This window comes from Megalobrama amblycephala, linkage group LG22 (assembly GCF_018812025.1).
Source record: "Megalobrama amblycephala isolate DHTTF-2021 linkage group LG22, ASM1881202v1, whole genome shotgun sequence".
NCBI lineage: Eukaryota > Metazoa > Chordata > Actinopteri > Cypriniformes > Xenocyprididae > Megalobrama > Megalobrama amblycephala.
The window spans coordinates 19480188-19498092 of record NC_063065.1 but is presented as its reverse complement, the minus strand read 5'-3'; the positions used below and the strand labels follow the sequence as shown (position 1 = coordinate 19498092).

Genomic DNA, 17905 nt, shown 5'->3' with positions numbered 1-17905 from the left:
AATACAATTTATTGTGTAACCAAAATAATAGTAATACCCAAAAGATAAAGAAAAAAACTTAGCATGTGACTTTTAATTATAAACAAGCCCGAAATACACCGGGACTCTTAATTTGAAATGTTTGTACTATTGCAGGCTGATCATTCAGATTCTTACGACCGTATAAAACATTTTATATAAAGGCCATAAAGTAGACATTGTAATAATTCATCAACTCGAATTCATTAGCAATCGCTTGGCATAAATCTGCGCTTTTCATTGATTGAGAATCACTTTGAAGCAGTCTGAAGTGCTGTTGTACAGGCTTGTAGAACGCGCAACAGCGCCGCCTTGTGACATTGCAAAATGCAGCGCCCGTGGGAATGTTAGCGTGAGTAAACAGTTCTGACGCACACATAACGAGCAGGTACGAAACGACTAGTTTATCGATCGCGAATGGTTTCATTATCTTGGGCGGATATAAAAGTATAAGAGGATAAAAATATTAAAAGCAAAAATGTGTTTCCAAATATACTTGGGCGGCGGTTAATATACCTGGGCGGCCCGCCCAAGTAAAGTCTATGTGTGGGAAGCACTGCTCTGCACATCTCTTACTAGCTGGCCTCTGTTACACATGCAATGTGAGAGTGGATGGCTGTGTATCACAGCTGAAGTGCTACAAAATAATGCTTTATGAAAAATAAAGTGCAGATGTTGAACGAACGACAAGGAAGCACAAAAAATGAACGTACAGTACACAAGAGTAAATACAAACAAGAATTTGTTGTTAGTCGCCAACAGCACAGCAGCTCCAGACAACCAATGACACTCAAACCCAGTGTTACTCGTGTGTCAAAGCAGCCTCCGGATTTGTTTTTAGGCCTTCCCGCTTAGCACTCTCCAGTGCTGGAAAGCTTTTCTAATATTAACGTGGGTCCTAAAGATCTTGCCCAGTCATAAACCTTCATTCCAGTGATATTCTTTTGAGCTCTTTTGTATTGTGTCTCATCAGGCAAATTCACTGGATCTTTTTACTCTGATATCTGATACACAAAAAATCAAAAGCAGCCTCTATGAGTGACTCGCCTTTATTGTGCTCTATAAAACATTTGTACTAGGGTTGTAACAGTACACAAAACTCATGGTTCGGTACGTACCTCGGTTTTGAAGTCACGGTTCGGTACGGTTTTCGGTACAGCAGGTGGGGAGAAAAACTAAACATAAAATTGCTTTTTTTTGTTAAACAGTGGTTTACTGAACAAATTGTGTTTTTGTCTTTAAATATATTAAATTAAATTACAACTAAAAGTTTCTTAAGGATAAAAAAATTATCGCTGCTAATGCTATAAACTATATAGGGAGCCCTTACTTGAACATTATGCTACTGTAATATTAAAGGTTAACAACTGAGCCCAAACTATTAGCCTAAATTCAATTGCTTTTTATTTTTAGATAAAATAATCAACACTCAAATAACAAATTGTAGGCCTATACAAACATGTAAGCTGCACCTAAGGCAGTTTTTGCATTAACTTCTAAATGTTTTTACTCCAATTCGTTGTTGAAATATAATCATTTCTACACAGTGGCTGTCATTTTCACAACAGATTTATTTAAACATGCATTAAATAGGCTAATCAAGACATCACTAAAAGGTTAAGTAAAAAATAATGATTATTTAGGCTAATACAGTGCATATATTAAGCGAAAGAGTTTATTTTTCTAGCGAACTAACAAACTTTGGACACTGAATGGCTTTTCTGAGGTAAATGCTACATGACATTGTTTACAAGATTTCATTGATGTCTTTGCACCGTTGAAACACTGATTGAGCAATTACAAGAGATATGACCGTTTCAGTAAGTTGTACTGTATCTTTCAACATATCCTCAGATGTTCTTTCATGTTTATTCGGCAACTAATATTAAAGAGGAAGAGATGATCATGTTGCGGACAGTGATCTGTGACGCCGCATCAAAGAGCATCAAAACTGCATTTTCTGTTTAAATTTCGTGATTTTGTGGACAGAATTTGAAGGATGACACTTTTTCTTATCGAAAGTAACAAAACACTGAGCTTATTGCGATTATTGGTGGTTAATGGTGGTTAGGCTACAATGTTGCAATGTAATGCTTCGGTACACACGTGCATTACGAGGAGGGGACAGAACAGGAAATTATATTGGCTCATGATGACATCACCACAATTAAAGAGGAAAACACTCATATCAATCAGGCGTTTATATCAGGTATATGAAAATAAACAATTTTGTCTGAATTATAACAAGTACTGTATTTAACAGTACACTTTGTATACCTGTTATACAAGTACTGTTTCTCTTTGTTTTTCTAATCATTCACTGTTTCTGTTCAAAACTTTTATATAATCTTCAAGAAAATTTTAAGTTTAATGGCTCTAAAAATGTAACTACTGAGTAACACTCTGTGTACACAACTTATTCATTATTTTCAAAACGGTTTATATGTTTTATTGGGGTCCGGGCACCGATGGTGTGAGGACCTTATTGTAATTGCTCAGTCAATTACTCATCTTCTCTGAAATGAATTTCATTTTTGAGGACCTAAAAATGCTCAAACTCATGAAACTTTGCACACGTGTCAGAAGTGGTGAAAATGTACGTCTGATATGAGTTTCTGAATTAGGTGTGGCAAAATGGCTTGATAGCGCCACCTACAAAATTTTAAGTAAGGTCCCTTCGCGCTATGTTTCATGTACAAGTATGAAATTTGGTAGACACGTGTAACAGCCCAATCCCTACAAAAGAGTCCTGGGTGCAAAATCTGAAAACCCAACAGGAAGTGAGATATTTTGAATTTTCTCTGCATTTTTTTTTTAATTTTTTGCAGTTTTTGCCATCTCCTCATAGAGATTGTATCAGATAAACATCAAATTTGGTCAATCTAATCTAAAGGCCTTTGCAACGTTAAATTGCGAAGATCTAGAGTTTTCACTGAAGGGCGTGTCCGTGGCCGCCTGACAAAGTTTGATGTTGCGCCATGAAACAGGAAGTTGTTGTAACTCGGGCATACAATGTCCGATCTGCCCCACACGTCACATGTTTGATAATAGTTCTGGCCTGAAGACATCTACATGGCAATATTCAGTAACAGTCATAGCACCACCTGCTGGCAACAGGAAATGACATGTTTTACACTGTGATTAAAGGTGCTAAAGAGGATCTTTCCATCGACTGAGAAACCAAAGACTGTTAGTGAGTTTTTGAAATGAGCGCATGCGAACAGCCCCCCTCCTTCACAGCTCAATTCGAGGGAACGCCTCCCAAAACTCGTGCATGAGTATTGGAACACGAGTGTTTACCACCGGCATTCGCTGTGACGTGTTAGTGGATTCATTATGTCGGACTCACCGCAGGTAACTCATAATCTGCCGTCGTTACTCCTGTCTCCTGACAAAAACATTGCATGCGGCGCCTGTGGAGTGTGGAAAGTTACTGGAGAGCGCAGCCGCGCTCGTCTCTCACAAGGAACGTCATGGCAGTGATTGACAAGCCATAGGGCCAATCCGCGCACATCTTTCACAAGGAACGTAATGGCAGTGATTGACAAGCCAGAGGGCCAGTCGTTTACGCGATGATCGCATAAACGATTGGCTGATGTTTTTAAGGCCCTACCTCGTGCACAGATGATGTATATTAATATTATTCCTTTCAGTGCACCTAATTAATAGTCTTTTATCAGTAGGTAAAGACAGTTTCAAGTAATATTGCAAAAACGTATAAAACAAAACATCCTCTTTAGCACCTTTAACTCCTCATAGGGATTTAACCAGATCAACATCATATTTGGTCAGTCTAATCTTAAGGCCTTAGCGATGTTAAAATCCAGAGATCTTGAGTTTTCGTGTCCTTGGCAGCCTGGCAAAGTTTGATGTTTCGCCATGAAAGAGGAAGTAAGGCATACAGTGTCCGATCTGCACCAAACTTTACATTTGTGATAAGAGTCTTGGCCTGAAGACATCTATATGCCAATATTCTGTTAGTCATAACCCCACCTGCTGGCAACAGTAAATGGCATGCTTTGCACTGTAATTCACTCCCAGATATAGTGTTGTAGTACTCGAGACTGGTCTTGGTCTCGAGACCGGTCTTAAGACCATTTTTTGTAAGTCTTGGTCTTGGCTGCATTTGGTCTCGGTCTTGTCTTGGTCTCAGATTAAAAGGACTCTGGATTTTATTTCAGGACCGTTCAAGACCACAACTGCAGGGATGTCACTAAATTGCCATTGCATTGTCTGAATTTGCATAAAAAAAATAAATTAAAAAAACGGGTTGTGGGTTGTGTTTTTTGGAACTATTTTAAAAAATATGATTGCTTGTTAGGAAAATATGACAAGTGTCTGCTCACAGCTAATAGCCAGTGAATGCAATAATAGTACTGTACTATAGTGTAACACATCCTCGCACATCTCGCCCCTTCCTTCCCCTCATCACGTTCAACGTGCAGGCATGTGATGTTGTAAATGCAAGCAATGATAGTTAGTAGACGTAAATAGATGTATGTACATTGTCATAAACAATGTGTCCAATAGAGATGTATAGAGATGGAGAGGAAACATGGTGTATAACGGACGAAGCAGAGAGGAGAGGTACCATTTAATTTTTTTAATATTTTATAATGTATTAATCATTACAGGCTATGATAAAAACAAGTTTACTAATACTAACATTAGATACATATGGTTTGAATTATTTTATTTTGTGGTCATAGTGCTTTTCAGGATTTGCAGTGTGTGTGTGTGTGTTCACTACGCACTGGTCCTAATGTGTGTTCACTAACATGGATGGGTTAAACGCAGAGTATTGGATACCATACTTGGCCTTCACATCACTTTTTCTCCTTTTCCATCTCCAAACCTATTCTGCTCGCAGGTGATTGGAGGATATGCATACCCTCCAGCTTTGTTGCAAATTAATGATTTTTGTAAAATAACTTTTGTTTTTGATTTTCAAACTCAGAGTGGTTTCAGTTTAATATGTTGCAGGCTCATTTATTTATAATAAATAATTGATAATAAATAATATTGATGATAATAAATAATAATATTGGGCATGTTTTGGGCTTGTTTTTGAAGCTGCTGTTGCTTATTTGTCTTGCGAGAGTTGCCAACACTGGCTGTGTTCCAAATTATTATGCAAGTGACATAACATAACATAAACTTTCAGATTTTAGTTTTTCAGAGAAAGTGTTTTTTTTCTTATATCTTTTTTTCCCCAGATAACTTATATCAATCTCAGACAGGTTTAAGTAGTTTGCCAGGTTTTCTTAGGTAAATGGAAAACCTACTTAAAGAGGTTGTTCCACATTATTAAGCATGTCGCAGTTCCAATGAAATATGAGGAGGAAGGAAGATCTTTCCATGGTTTTCCATTTACCTAAGAAGACCTGGAAGACAACTTAAACCTGTCTGAGATTGATACCAGTAATCTAAAAAGATATGAGAAATAAAACAAACAAACAAACACTTTCTTTGAAAAACTAAAATCTGAATGTTTTATTGTACTGAAATCCTGGTGTGACTTTCATAATAATTTGAAACAGTGAATATCACAAGACATGACATTTTATAACCTGAACTAACCCTTAAATTCTTCCTAAAAAGGACAAATTATTTGTAATTATTGACCTTGACGCAGTTATGAGGACCCTTTCTTTGATCTTCTTTCACATTTTATTATTTTGAATGCATATTTCTGCATGTTGGTTGCACCACATGACTTTTCAAAAGTTTTTCAAAAAAGCAGTGAAGCAGACTTTAATTCTTTTAATAATATATTGTCCCTTCATTTTGATATCATTTTCTGGTTGGCAGGCTCTTCAGAAGACTTACCAGAAGATTCTTAGAGAGAAGGAAAGTGCCCTGGAGGCAAAGTATCAAGCCATGGAGAGAGCTGCCACCTTTGAGCATGACCGAGACAAGGTCAAACGTCAGTTTAAGGTGTGAATCTTATTCTCTTCTCTCTCACACAGGAACTGACTTAATCAAAATTCTTACCTTGCACAATTCTAAATCTCTCAGTCTTTCAGTTTCAGTCTGCCTGTCAATGCATTCTTTACCTCACCTGTGTGTTTCCTTCATCTCTATTTCTGCCCTGAATCACCCGGCAGATATTTCGGGAAACTAAAGAAAAGGAAATTCAGGATTTGCTGCGGGCCAAACGAGATCTGGAGTCAAAACTTCAACAGCTGCAGGCTCAAGGCATTCAGATTTATGATCCAGCAGACTCAGATTCAGATGACAACCACACCACTGTCACCAGTAAGAATGTGACAAATAAGTTTCAAAAGGAAACTAGATTTTTACACCTTCTGAAGGAAATGATCTGCATATGTCCAAACACATGATGTCGATTTCTCGCACTGACTTGTTTTTCTTTGAAAGAGGAAGTCGCTCTCAGGTTCTCTCTTATTTGTCTAGTTTTAAATCCATATTTGTGTAAGATTGTGTTTGCTGTGTTGTAGTGCAAGACCAATATACTGACCAGACATAACAGTGTCAACTTGGCTAATTAGCCTATTCCAGTTTGCAATTACATTTTTAGTCATTTTGAGGAAATAAAGATACATAAATATCACCCTTATATTGTCTATCTTAGATATGGGGTAAAAAATATAGGTCAAACATAACTACATTGCTGAATGTAGCTCAGTGACCATAGCTGTATTCATGTATGTATCTATCTATTACTTTATCTGTTCTTTATTAAATGTATTTATTTATCTAGTTGACAGTCAGTTGACATTTGAAATTTTGAATTGTGTTACTCTTGAGTTTGCCATGAATATAGACTTTGATGCTGATATGTCCATCCATCCATCCATCCATTGAAGCTTTATTCTGAATCCTAGGTTTTAAAAAGACAGAACTATCCAAACATTTTATACCAGTGCTCTGCTCTGTGTGCAGCCGCAGGAACTCAGTGTGAGTATTGGAGTGGTGGTGTGTTGGGCAGCGAGCCGTCTATGGGCAGTATGATGCAGTTACAGCAGACACACAGAGGTCCGGAGTTTGCTCACAGTCTAATCGACGTGGAAGGGCCTTTTGCCAATGTCAGCAGAGGTGAGTTTGTGTCTGTGTTTGTGTGTGTGTGTGTAGGTGTACTTGTGTATGCATTGATGTTTGTGCCTGTGTGTTTTAGATGATTGGGATGCAGCCGTGGCGAGTCTGCTGCAGGTTTCTCCTCATGTCTCTCAGGCTCTGTGGAGTAACACAGTCCGCTGCTACCTCATATACACGCAGGAGACCAAAGCAGAGCTGCAGACCTTTATACAGGTACACGTGCTGCTCAGATAACACCTCTTAAATACACTCATTCTCATTAAAGCTCTCTAAATCTATTTTGTCTCTCTCTTTCAGACTCATTCTGTGAAGCTGCAGAGGTTTTGTGAGGGTTTAGGTCATTTCTGCCTGAACGTGTCATTTCCTGAAGAGAAGGCAGCTCTATATGCTGCTGAACGCAGGCAGGAGATTGAGAGGAGCTCTGTGTGTGTGCTGCTACTCAAGTCCTCAGTGTCCAGGTGACACTTTAGCTTTCTCACACTTTTTATCATATTATCGTTGACATGATTCTTATGTATTTGTTTTGCTGTTTTAGTTGTGTTGTAGAGGATGTGGAGGAGGCGTTTGTGAAGACACCAGACTCTCGTCCTCTCTTGCTGTATTTGCGTACGGGTGACCGAAAAGGAGAAAAGGAAGAAGTGTCCACCCTCAGTCCAGCCACCAGAGACCTGCTGGAGAGGGTTAACAAAGCTGACAAAAGTGCCAAACTCAAGGTAGAGTCAAATAATTCATACGGGTAAAAAAGTTCTTTTGAAAATTCTAGAAGCGCCCGCAGATACCATGTTACAGTATGTCACAGCTCAGAATCGGCAAAAACAAGAGCCGACCAACGGCGACAGACAAAACCCAACTAAGTGTCTGTTGCCATCAATCAGTGTCTGTTGGAGCAGTGTGAAATGGCCTTTAGAAGGTTCTTCAGATTGTATACTAGGGCTGCACAATTATGACAAAAATCGTAATTGTCGATTATTCCCTTGAAATTGTAATTGCGATTATTAATGACGATTATCACAATTTACATTGAATGATGTTTTGAATAGCTTTATATCATTGTTTAAACGAATAATCATGTTTTGCTTGGTCTGTTCAAAGTCACGCTGGATTTTCTCCTCATTGAGAGGTCAATCTATCACTCTTTTCCATGTTTGTAGAGTTAGTTTGTGGAGTAAATATATAGGCTGGTGTTGTCACAATACTGGAATTTCTAACTTCGATATGATAAAAAACAATGTATATACTGTCATATAGATATTTTTAATATTATTTTTTATTTATTATTAGTCAAAGATTTCTTCTGAAGAGATCACTTTATATGATAAAGCTTTTAAGCTTTTCTCATAAATAAACATTGATCAGTTACCATTACAATTATCTCACAAATATTTGCTAACTCAATGTATTTTTTACAATGGGGTAATTTTGTTACAATATATTACACACAGCACAAGGAAGCTTGATTTCAAATGGTAAATTGAATAAAAAAAAAGACAAGTAAACAGTGACAAAATAAGAACAAATGAACAAATTACTAACTATAGCACAAATACAATAGAATAAAAAAATTAAATACAGCTTAATCAATTAAAGTTACAGAAATTAATCGGTCAAGAGCAGTAAGTGATTTTCTCTTTGTCTGTTGATTAACAATAACATAGAGAGCGGTACGTTTATTCGGCTACTGTCCCTTTAAGACCTGACGAACGCACGGACACATCCTTCCTGAATATTGTTTCTCTGAGTGTATTTGACCATTAATAAACCGCGAAAAGGAGGTTATTTTGGCATTTGTATGTCAAAGGCGGCTTTATTATGTGTCTGCGCTGTGAATGAGAGGAGGCGCGTGCGTCTCAACTCGCTGTCAGAGAGGAGAGCAAGCACGCGCAGCTGGTATCGGTGTATCGATACTGCAGAAAGGAGTATTGGTATCGTTTCAGATATTTCAGTATTGATACATATCGAAATATCAATATTTTTGACAACACTAGGCTGTGTTCACGGCTTTTTAAAAATGGCGGGTCCTGGTGTTTCCCATCAGCATACTGGTAGCTTCTTTTATGCTGGGTTAGACCTTTTACATTCTGAAGTACGTTAACGTTAGTGGTGATTCGCCTCTCACAACGTAACATGATCAAAACACGCAGAATAATGTAAGTGGATATTTTTCCTTGTAATCGCGCCTTTGAACGATTACGAAATCGTGGCATCCGTAATCGTAATCGCGATTAGAAATTCGATTAATTGTGCAGCCCTAATATATACTATTAAAAAACTGCCAGCGGTGGTTGCCAGAATAATTATGTAGAAATAAATGTAAAAATGCAAACATATTTAGAAAAAAACCTGTAAGTTTTGCAGTTCAAAACTTTACAAACTGGTAAATTCAGCAGCCCTTTCCTCGAAAGGGAAAAGACCTGCCTCCTTTAGTTACTGTTGCTATGTCCGACAAGCCATGACGCTGTCATGCCACACATGTTCTCATGCAAGTAAAAAAATACATTGAAAAATACATCGCGGAGCAAAGAGGACACTGACAACTTATCGACAGACAAGACAGAGTAGGTAACTTGATATGAAACAAAGTCTCAAATTTCAAATTTTGTAATTTTTAATTAAATTTAAACAATAAATACTGTGTTGTGGCTCTTTAATGTGTCGTGACAGATCGCTGTGGCACCTCAGATCAAACGGCTTATAAACCGATCATCTCTTCTTACTAGTTCATTTATATCATCAAATAAACATGAATGAACCACATTTCAACCATAGAAAGATGTCAGTACACATCATTGTTTCTAGTTTAAGTCCACTAACCTTAATCTGCTAACTACCCTGACTGCTTTGTCAGACAGAATGGTGGATTCAGCGTTATGATTGGTTAGATCGCCTGTCAATCAAACTCCCGGCGAAGGGTCAATTAGCAAGGCAACACTGCTACAAAAATCTTTTTTGTATCTAACATACTGACAAGCACCATAATATCACTGGTGGTAAAGAGAAAGCTGCACAATACTTTTTCACGAGTTGTGGGAAATAGTAAGGTCACACTTTAGATTAGGCTCATAGTTCTCCTCCTTTAGTTACTGTTGCTATGTCCGACAAGCCATGACGCTGTCACGCCACACATGTTCTCATGCAAATAAAAAATACATTGAAAAATACATCGCGGAGCAAAGAGGACACTGACAACTTATCGACAGACAAGACAGAGTAGGTAACTTGATATGAAACAAAGTCTCAAATTTCAAATTTTGTAATTTTTAATTAAATTTAAACAATAAATACTGTGTTGTGGCTCTTTAATGTGTCGTGACAGATCGCTGTAGCACCTCAGATCAAGCGGCTTATAAACCGATCATCTCTTCTTACTAGTTCATTTATATCATCAAATAAACATGAATGAACCACATTTCAACCATAGAAAGATGTCAGTACACATCACGTTTTTGTGTGTCCCTTTAAATGCAAATGAGCTGCTGCTCTCAAGAAGAGGGCAGAGTTTCAAGAGCTTGTGTTAGCAGTGCCGATTACCTCAGACTCACTCAAAATGTAAGAAACTGTTTAGCCTTTTATGTTCAAACCGGAATCGGACAATGATGGAGAGACTCAAGAAGAAGTGACATATAGAATGCAACAGGACATTTCTGAATGGTTTGTTGATTAATTTATGTAGCTGATGTGGAGTTAACCTCTATTACCCTCTTAAAGTCATTGATTAGCATATTCTGTCATGATAATCTATAAATCGCTCTTGTGGGAACTGTTGTAAGATCCTACAGAGCCAGATAATATATGCTGCATGAAGATAGAACAGGTATAGTTTAGTTTAATTATGGTTATAACTTATGTTGTCATCTTGCTTTTTGACACCCCTTTGCTGCGTGTGCTCGGGGGCAGGGTTTATGTAAATTTTAGGGTTTGTGATGTCACCAACCCAGGAAGAAGCTTGTTGTTGTCCCTACCAGCCATTTGTTGTAGTCCTTAAACAGAGAATTTTCTCTCACTTTCATTCTACTTTGAACGTAGTAACTTTGCAGATGTTGTTTATGCTCTAACAGCAACATTACACACTAACTAAAGTTAAAAAAGTGAAATCATCGGTTAAGATAATTTGGGAAAAAGATTTGGGATGCACATTTGAAGATGAAGAATGGGGGATGATTACTGGGAATTTAAAATTGATGTCAATAGATATTAGAACACGTCTCAATTTAAAATCTTACACAGATTCTATAGACCCCTTAATCGCCTACGTCACTGTGACGTCACCGCTTTAGCTGGAGGCAAAACATAAATAAGAACTCATAGCAGGCGCGCTAAAAGTTTGAGGTTTTGACTTTAAAATGTCGTCTTGTGTTTTTGGCTGCCAGAATAGAAGGAACAGGACTTTTGGTTCAAACTAAAGTTTTACCAGATCCCGGCAGACATTCCTTCACAGAAATCAAAAAGATAATTGTGGTTGAATGCAATACGGCGTACAGACTGGACGGAGACGATCATAAATAATACTCGTGTTTGCAGTGCACACTTCATATCAGGTAAAATAATGGTGTGTTGGTTTTATCTAGTACAAATCAACAAGTTTCTGTATTATAGGTGAAAAGTCGCCAACTTTCAGCGCACTAGCTAGCTTAAATGTTAAACAAACATACAGCGATAGATGTGTGTGCCATCCTTTGAATGGTCTCTTAAAATAATCCACATTGCTAGCCATAATCATAGTTAGCCCAGCGTTAGGTTACATTAGACAATAAGCCTTGACAAAATTCCCCGAACCACCCAAAAGTAATTCATATGTTGTCTAGGAAATATCCAAAACTTAAGTTAATTCACAAAAATAGCTGTCACGGTCCCGCAGAGTCAGTGACTGTACATATTCAAACAGTTCTGAACCTTCTTCTGCATCTATGTTTAATAAATCCCTCCTAAAACATGCTAGCTTACGCTTGTCAACATTGAGTCCAGCGTCTCTTTTTGCCTCCAGCTAAGCCCCGCCCACCAGGAAACGTTGCAATGTTTACAAACTTTTAAGGGGTCTATTGGACACCCAGAAGGCTATTTTGAGCGAGTTTTAAGGATAATCCTGAATGTTGGCGATGCCAGAGAGAGGAGGGCAACCTATTTCATGTTTTATGGCAATGCCCAGAGGTCCAGTATTTTTGGAGGGAGGTGCACAATTATAGGTATGATCTCTGTCCTAGTTTATATATTCTTGGTGACCCTTGGACTTAAAGTCATGTTAAAAAAAAAATGAATCAGAGCGGATACAGAGCTGCATCATGTTGGGCAGATGTGTGACTGTAAAAGTACTGGAAATCTTCTGGAAGGCCTCCGATTTTTGAGTGGCTTTCAGATTTTGGGCAGGTGGCAGCCCTTGTGGTGCTGGCAATACCCCTCCTTTTTTTTTCTTTTTTCTTTCTTTCTTTGCACATTATACTGTTGTATTTACTTATTTTTTTTATATTGTTACCATTTATTGCCTGTTTTGTTATATGTATGTTTTTGTTAATTGTTTATATGTCAGGTACTTGATTGATTGTTTATACCACATTTGTCTGCAAATAAGAAAATCAATAAAGTACAAATCATAAAAAAAGTGAAATCATAATCGACCACCCCTTTAATAGTTAGTAATTTAGTTGTTAAGTTTAGGTATTGGGTAGGATTAAGCATTTTTACCTATTCAAGTGCACACACACAGCAGTGAGTAGTGAACACACACACAGTGGGCAGCCATTTTTGCTGTGGCACCTGGGAAGTGATTGGGGGTTAGGTGCCTTGCTCAAAGCCACCTCAGTTGTAGGTAATGAGAGTGGAAGAGAGCGCTGTTCATTCACTCCCCCATCTACATTTCCTGCTGGTATTGAGACTTGAACCTGCAATGCAGAATATGGTCATGCAGGATAAGGCAGTAATATGTGCTTTATAAGCACTAATAAACAGCCAAAATCCTAGTAACATGCATGCTAATAAGCAACATAATTATTAAAATGAAAAACCTTCAAATGTGAAGTTTCACTGGGAATTCTGGGAATGTTAGTTTATGGCTTTTCACTATAAATTACAAGATGATTTGTTCTTTTTTGACTTCCAAAAAGCCTTTTACATTTAAAATTTAAATCATTTGTACAGTGTATCTAAAAACCATGTTTTGAACCACTCAGTTTGAGGAAACCATTTTTGTAAAAAACAAAACAAAACAAAAAAACTAAAACTAAATTGATAAAAAATTTCAAACTTGGAAAAGATATTGTGAGGTGTGCAGTTCACTTTTTTTCTTGTTTTTGATTAATTATTCTTTTCTTTTCTTATTTTCTGCAGGTAGTGGATCATGCAGGGTCTGTAGAGGAAGGAGCTGCTCTTATCTTCTCTCATCTTGAAAGAATTATCAAACAGGTGCACACACACATATATACAGGAACTCACAAGTGGGTGTTGTGGTTAATAGCAAGTTTGTACTTAGTGTTCTCACATTAAGTAATCATGCATGTTAAATATGTCAAACTGGCAACTTAAAACTTAATATAAAATATTGCGTAACACAGATGTTAAACTTACAGCCTTTTTCCCAGCAGGCTGGGTTGACGCTTTTTGACGCTGCTGACAGCATGGTTTGGCCCTGAAAAAATGTCAGTGAAATGGTATAAAATTGACCCAGCCACTAACCCAGTGTAAAAAACAAAAACAAACAAACAAAAAAACACTTATAACCCAGCTTTTGCATAAAAATACAAAAATTGTTTAGACTGTCCTGCAGAGTTTAGCTACAACCCTGATCAAACTCAACTGCCTATAACTTTCTAGTAATCTTGAAGACATTGTTCATGTGTGTTTGATTAGGGTTGGATTAGAGCTAAACTCTGCAGGAAAGTTAATCTCGAGGGCCAGTATTGAGAACCGCTGGTTTAGGGTATGTTTCACTGTTTTTGGTTCTAAAAGAGGAACATGTCTTCCTAGAAAGATTGTGTAATTTTCAACCGAAAGATACATTTCTACAAGATTCTCCCTCTGTCTTTAGGAGTTGTTGGGATTGGAGGTAGAGGAGAGTGGGGCAGAGGAGGAGAGGGAAGAGGAAGACTCTGGTGATGTGCTGTGGGATCTTCATGATGAGCAGGAGCAGATCGAGGCGTTCCAGCAGGCCTGCAGTGCTGCTGCCAGATTCAGCTTCCAGAAGGCATGACCGCTCTCTGTTATAATTTCCCCTATTGATCATTACTGACTGACATGCATCCTCATAATATAATTTAATATAATATAATTTAGGCAATATTGTGATTAAATTCTACCTCAAGGAAACACAATACTTTGATCAAATTTATGCGATTAAGCTCATAAATCATATTACTTTAATTGTATTAAAATATGTGGCATATGTTGATTTTAATCACTATAAACAAGCATGCAAACACTCTAATCATATTGATTCCATTCTGACCAAAGTATGCATGTGTTTGTGACTTACACGGATGACGTTGTGTCATGCACAGATTTGTAAACATGGAGGTAAAGAAGACTGTCATGATCATGTCTTGTTCTGTTTAGTTTCATTGTCATGTTCTGTTTAGTTTCTTTATCATGATTTTCCTTGTCACTGAGTTCTAGTTTGTAGGTTGCAGTGTTGGGCACATTACTTTAAAAAAGTAATTAGTTATAGTTACTAGTTACTTCTCACAAATAGTAACAGAGTTAGTAACTGAGTTACATCATTATAAAAGTAACTAATTACCAGGGAAAGTAACTATTGCGTTACTTAAAAAAAATAAAAATAAATAAAAATATGCCAAATAAATTGAATGCCCCCAATATTACATATAAGTCTAAGAATAAATTATTCTTGACTCCTGACTCATGACCCGCTCTTGCTCACGACATGAAATTTCTCTGTACTGTGTTGGTAGCCATTAAAGAAAACGTAGTTTCATATTTATGTTTAAATAGTCCTATGTTATGTTTTAAATCCATTTATTCGATTATGAAAAGTGAACAGCATGAGTAAGATGCATCATAAGATGCGCAAATATATCGGGAGACATGGAGTGGGTCAGATATGATTTTGACCAATTCATTAAGTTTTGCTTTGTAGAAAGCCTTTCTTTAAAGTGAATTTCGTTTTGTAAAAATTGTATCTTAATTTTAATCAATGTTTCATCAACCAATTGCTTGGATTTAATATATAACAAGCAAATATAGCAGACAATAAAATTATGACATGGAGGCGCGGGCGCGATCACTGGCGCGTGAACTGAAGCGCGTCTTACAGGCTAAATGAACCGAAACTCAGAGGCTGCTTGCCTCTCAGTGAAGTAATTAAAAACGAAAAGAAAGAGGCTACTCTGATTATATAGCCTAATCCGAATGAAATGTGCGTTATCTCTCTAGGCGCGTCCATATGAGCAGATGATCAGCAATGAGAATCAGCAATGTCAACTTCATCTTTGCAGCCGACACTGATTCAGAAAACATTACTTTATTAATAAACAATTAAAATGTCTCCTTGCTGTTTTTGTCACACTCATAATCATTACTTTTGCCGGTCCTTTATGGCAATTATGCGTGCCCTTGAGTGTATAGCCTATATTATGTAAATGCTCCTTATTATGGTTTATTCTCTCCAGTATTTAAGAAATTAAATTAATATAAATGTGATTAGTCAACTAATAGCTTAAATGAACAACTACTAGTCGACTAGAAAAAAAACTAATTTCACATATTTTCGATCAAGCTTAAAAAAGGGTATTCTGGTTTGAGCTCGCGCTTCGCGCGCATGCTCTGACAGACACACACACAGCGCATCGTACATTATTATCAGTTTAAAATTATATTTGTGTATGACTTACCGCAGCACACACCAGAGAAAAAAACTTTGCAGGTCCTATGGCTGAGAGAGAGCTTACTCGGATGAAAACCGCTTCAGTGAGCTCAGTTATAGTAACGCGGCATTTTTTTTTTCAGTAACGCTAACGGCGTTGTAACGGGAGAAAAAGTAATTCGTTTGATTACTCGTTACTGAAAAAAGTAACGACGTTAGTAACGCCGTTTATTTATAACGCCGTTATTCCCATCACTGGTAGGTTGTTTCCTTGCTTTCTGATTAGTTCTCATCTGTTCCTTGTTTCTTTGATTACCATCCTCTGTGTATTTAAGCCCTTAGTTCCCTCAGTTCATTGTGTGGTGTCGTTAATGGTAAATGTGTTGTTTTAGTTCTGTGTTTTTTAAAGTCTCTCATTCATTCTGTGCCATGCAGAGGTTGCGTTAGACTTTCGCACTGTCCGTCATTTTGATGGACAGGATAGTAAAAATTCCGTCATAATCAATTATTACCCGTATTTAGATTTTAATGATAATAAGACGTTTAATAGTTTCTTTTTTCGTCCACATTTTCATTTTTATTCAGGAGCTATGGGTCTAGGCTATGCATTTATTTATATTATGAAAAGAAAGTTGAACAAAGACCGTGCGTCACTTTTCAGTTTTCATCTTGAACAGTTGTCGCGGATTGTGATTGAACGCGATCATCCCTTCCTCTTTACTACTTAACAGAACGAAATAAACATGAATGAACATCAGAAAATATATTGCAAGATACAGTAGCTTACCGAAATCTGTATCACATCTTAATCAGTTCAATCAGTGTTAGAAACAATGTCAATCCAATCCAATCCACTTTATTTCACGTATGTCACGTAGGCTACATTATACCTCAGAAAAGCAATTCGTTTGACCAGAAACGTGATAGTGAGCAAGACAAATAACAAAACAAACCATTTAAAACAAAACAAACTGGATTAGAAACTTAATTATGTAAGTACAAGTACTATAACTTTATTATTATAAAATTGGGTGCTTGCCTGTGTGTAATCAAACGCATCGTTTTCATTTTATTCTGGAGACTGAACTCGTGCTCTGCTGCCACACTGGAGCACACTCACCACCATCTGGATAGGGGTGGGAATTACAGTTTCAAGTTACATCAGCCTCGGTGTAATCTGTCAAAATGACGGACGGCCTTCAGATTTTTCCGTCACTGCAAAAATATTCTGTCAATGACGGAAATTTTTCGTTAACGCGACCTCTGGTATCATGCATAATTTTCGGATTTATACCACATGCTACCCATGACAGAACACCAAACCCTCAAAACGAGTAAAAGAATAGGGAAGAAGAAAAATTTATATACTTGCAGTCCGCCTGGTTCTCCTTGAGCAGGGATCACATGAGGGACTTCTTAGATCTATTATCCCGACCGCTCACTATGCGTCTTCTTCAACACCAGCCTCGAGGCATGAGAGCACGCCTATGGAATGGGTGCTGGTTCAGTGCGAATCGCCATACACCATTTGCCTTGCTGATGAGGACAGTGCCAGCCCCACTTTGGACCCAAAGCCCAGCCAGCTGAACCCTGCTGGTTCAGCCTAGTCCCAGTCATCTTTGTCTCTGCTGGTTCAGCCCAGTCCCAAGTCATCTTCAATGCCGCTGGTTCAGCCCTGAAGCAAGTCGTCTTCGTCGCCATTGGCTCTACCCAGCTCCAAGTCATCTTCGTCGCCACTGGATCTACCCAGCTCCAAGTCGTCTTTGTTGCCATTGGCTCTGCCGAGCTCCAAGTCATCTTCGTCGCCATTGGCTCTGCCCAGCTCCAAGTCGTCTTTGACGCCATTGGCTCTACCCAGCTCCAAGTCACTTTTGTCGACATTGACTCTTCCCAGCTTCAAGTCACTTTTGTCGACATTGTCTCTTCCCAGCTCCAAGTTGCCTTTGTCGACATTGACTCTTCCCAGCTTCAAGTTGCCTTCGCCGACATTGGTCCTATCCAGCTCTAATTCAACTTTGTCAA

The 17905-nt window shown here is 37.8% G+C and overlaps 1 protein-coding gene across 1 annotated transcript in view; it reads left to right on the top strand.

The window, feature by feature from the left end:
- nphp3 (nephronophthisis 3) overlaps positions 1-17905 on the top strand; it is a 38950-nt gene that overhangs the window by 1876 nt on the left and 19169 nt on the right. The window contains exons 3-10 of the mRNA XM_048174795.1: positions 5830-5955; positions 6126-6276; positions 6925-7077; positions 7157-7290; positions 7375-7535; positions 7613-7790; positions 13396-13470; positions 14093-14248. Of these exons, the coding sequence (XP_048030752.1) occupies positions 5830-5955; positions 6126-6276; positions 6925-7077; positions 7157-7290; positions 7375-7535; positions 7613-7790; positions 13396-13470; positions 14093-14248 (1134 nt within the window). The remainder of the gene's footprint in view (positions 1-5829; positions 5956-6125; positions 6277-6924; positions 7078-7156; positions 7291-7374; positions 7536-7612; positions 7791-13395; positions 13471-14092; positions 14249-17905) is intronic.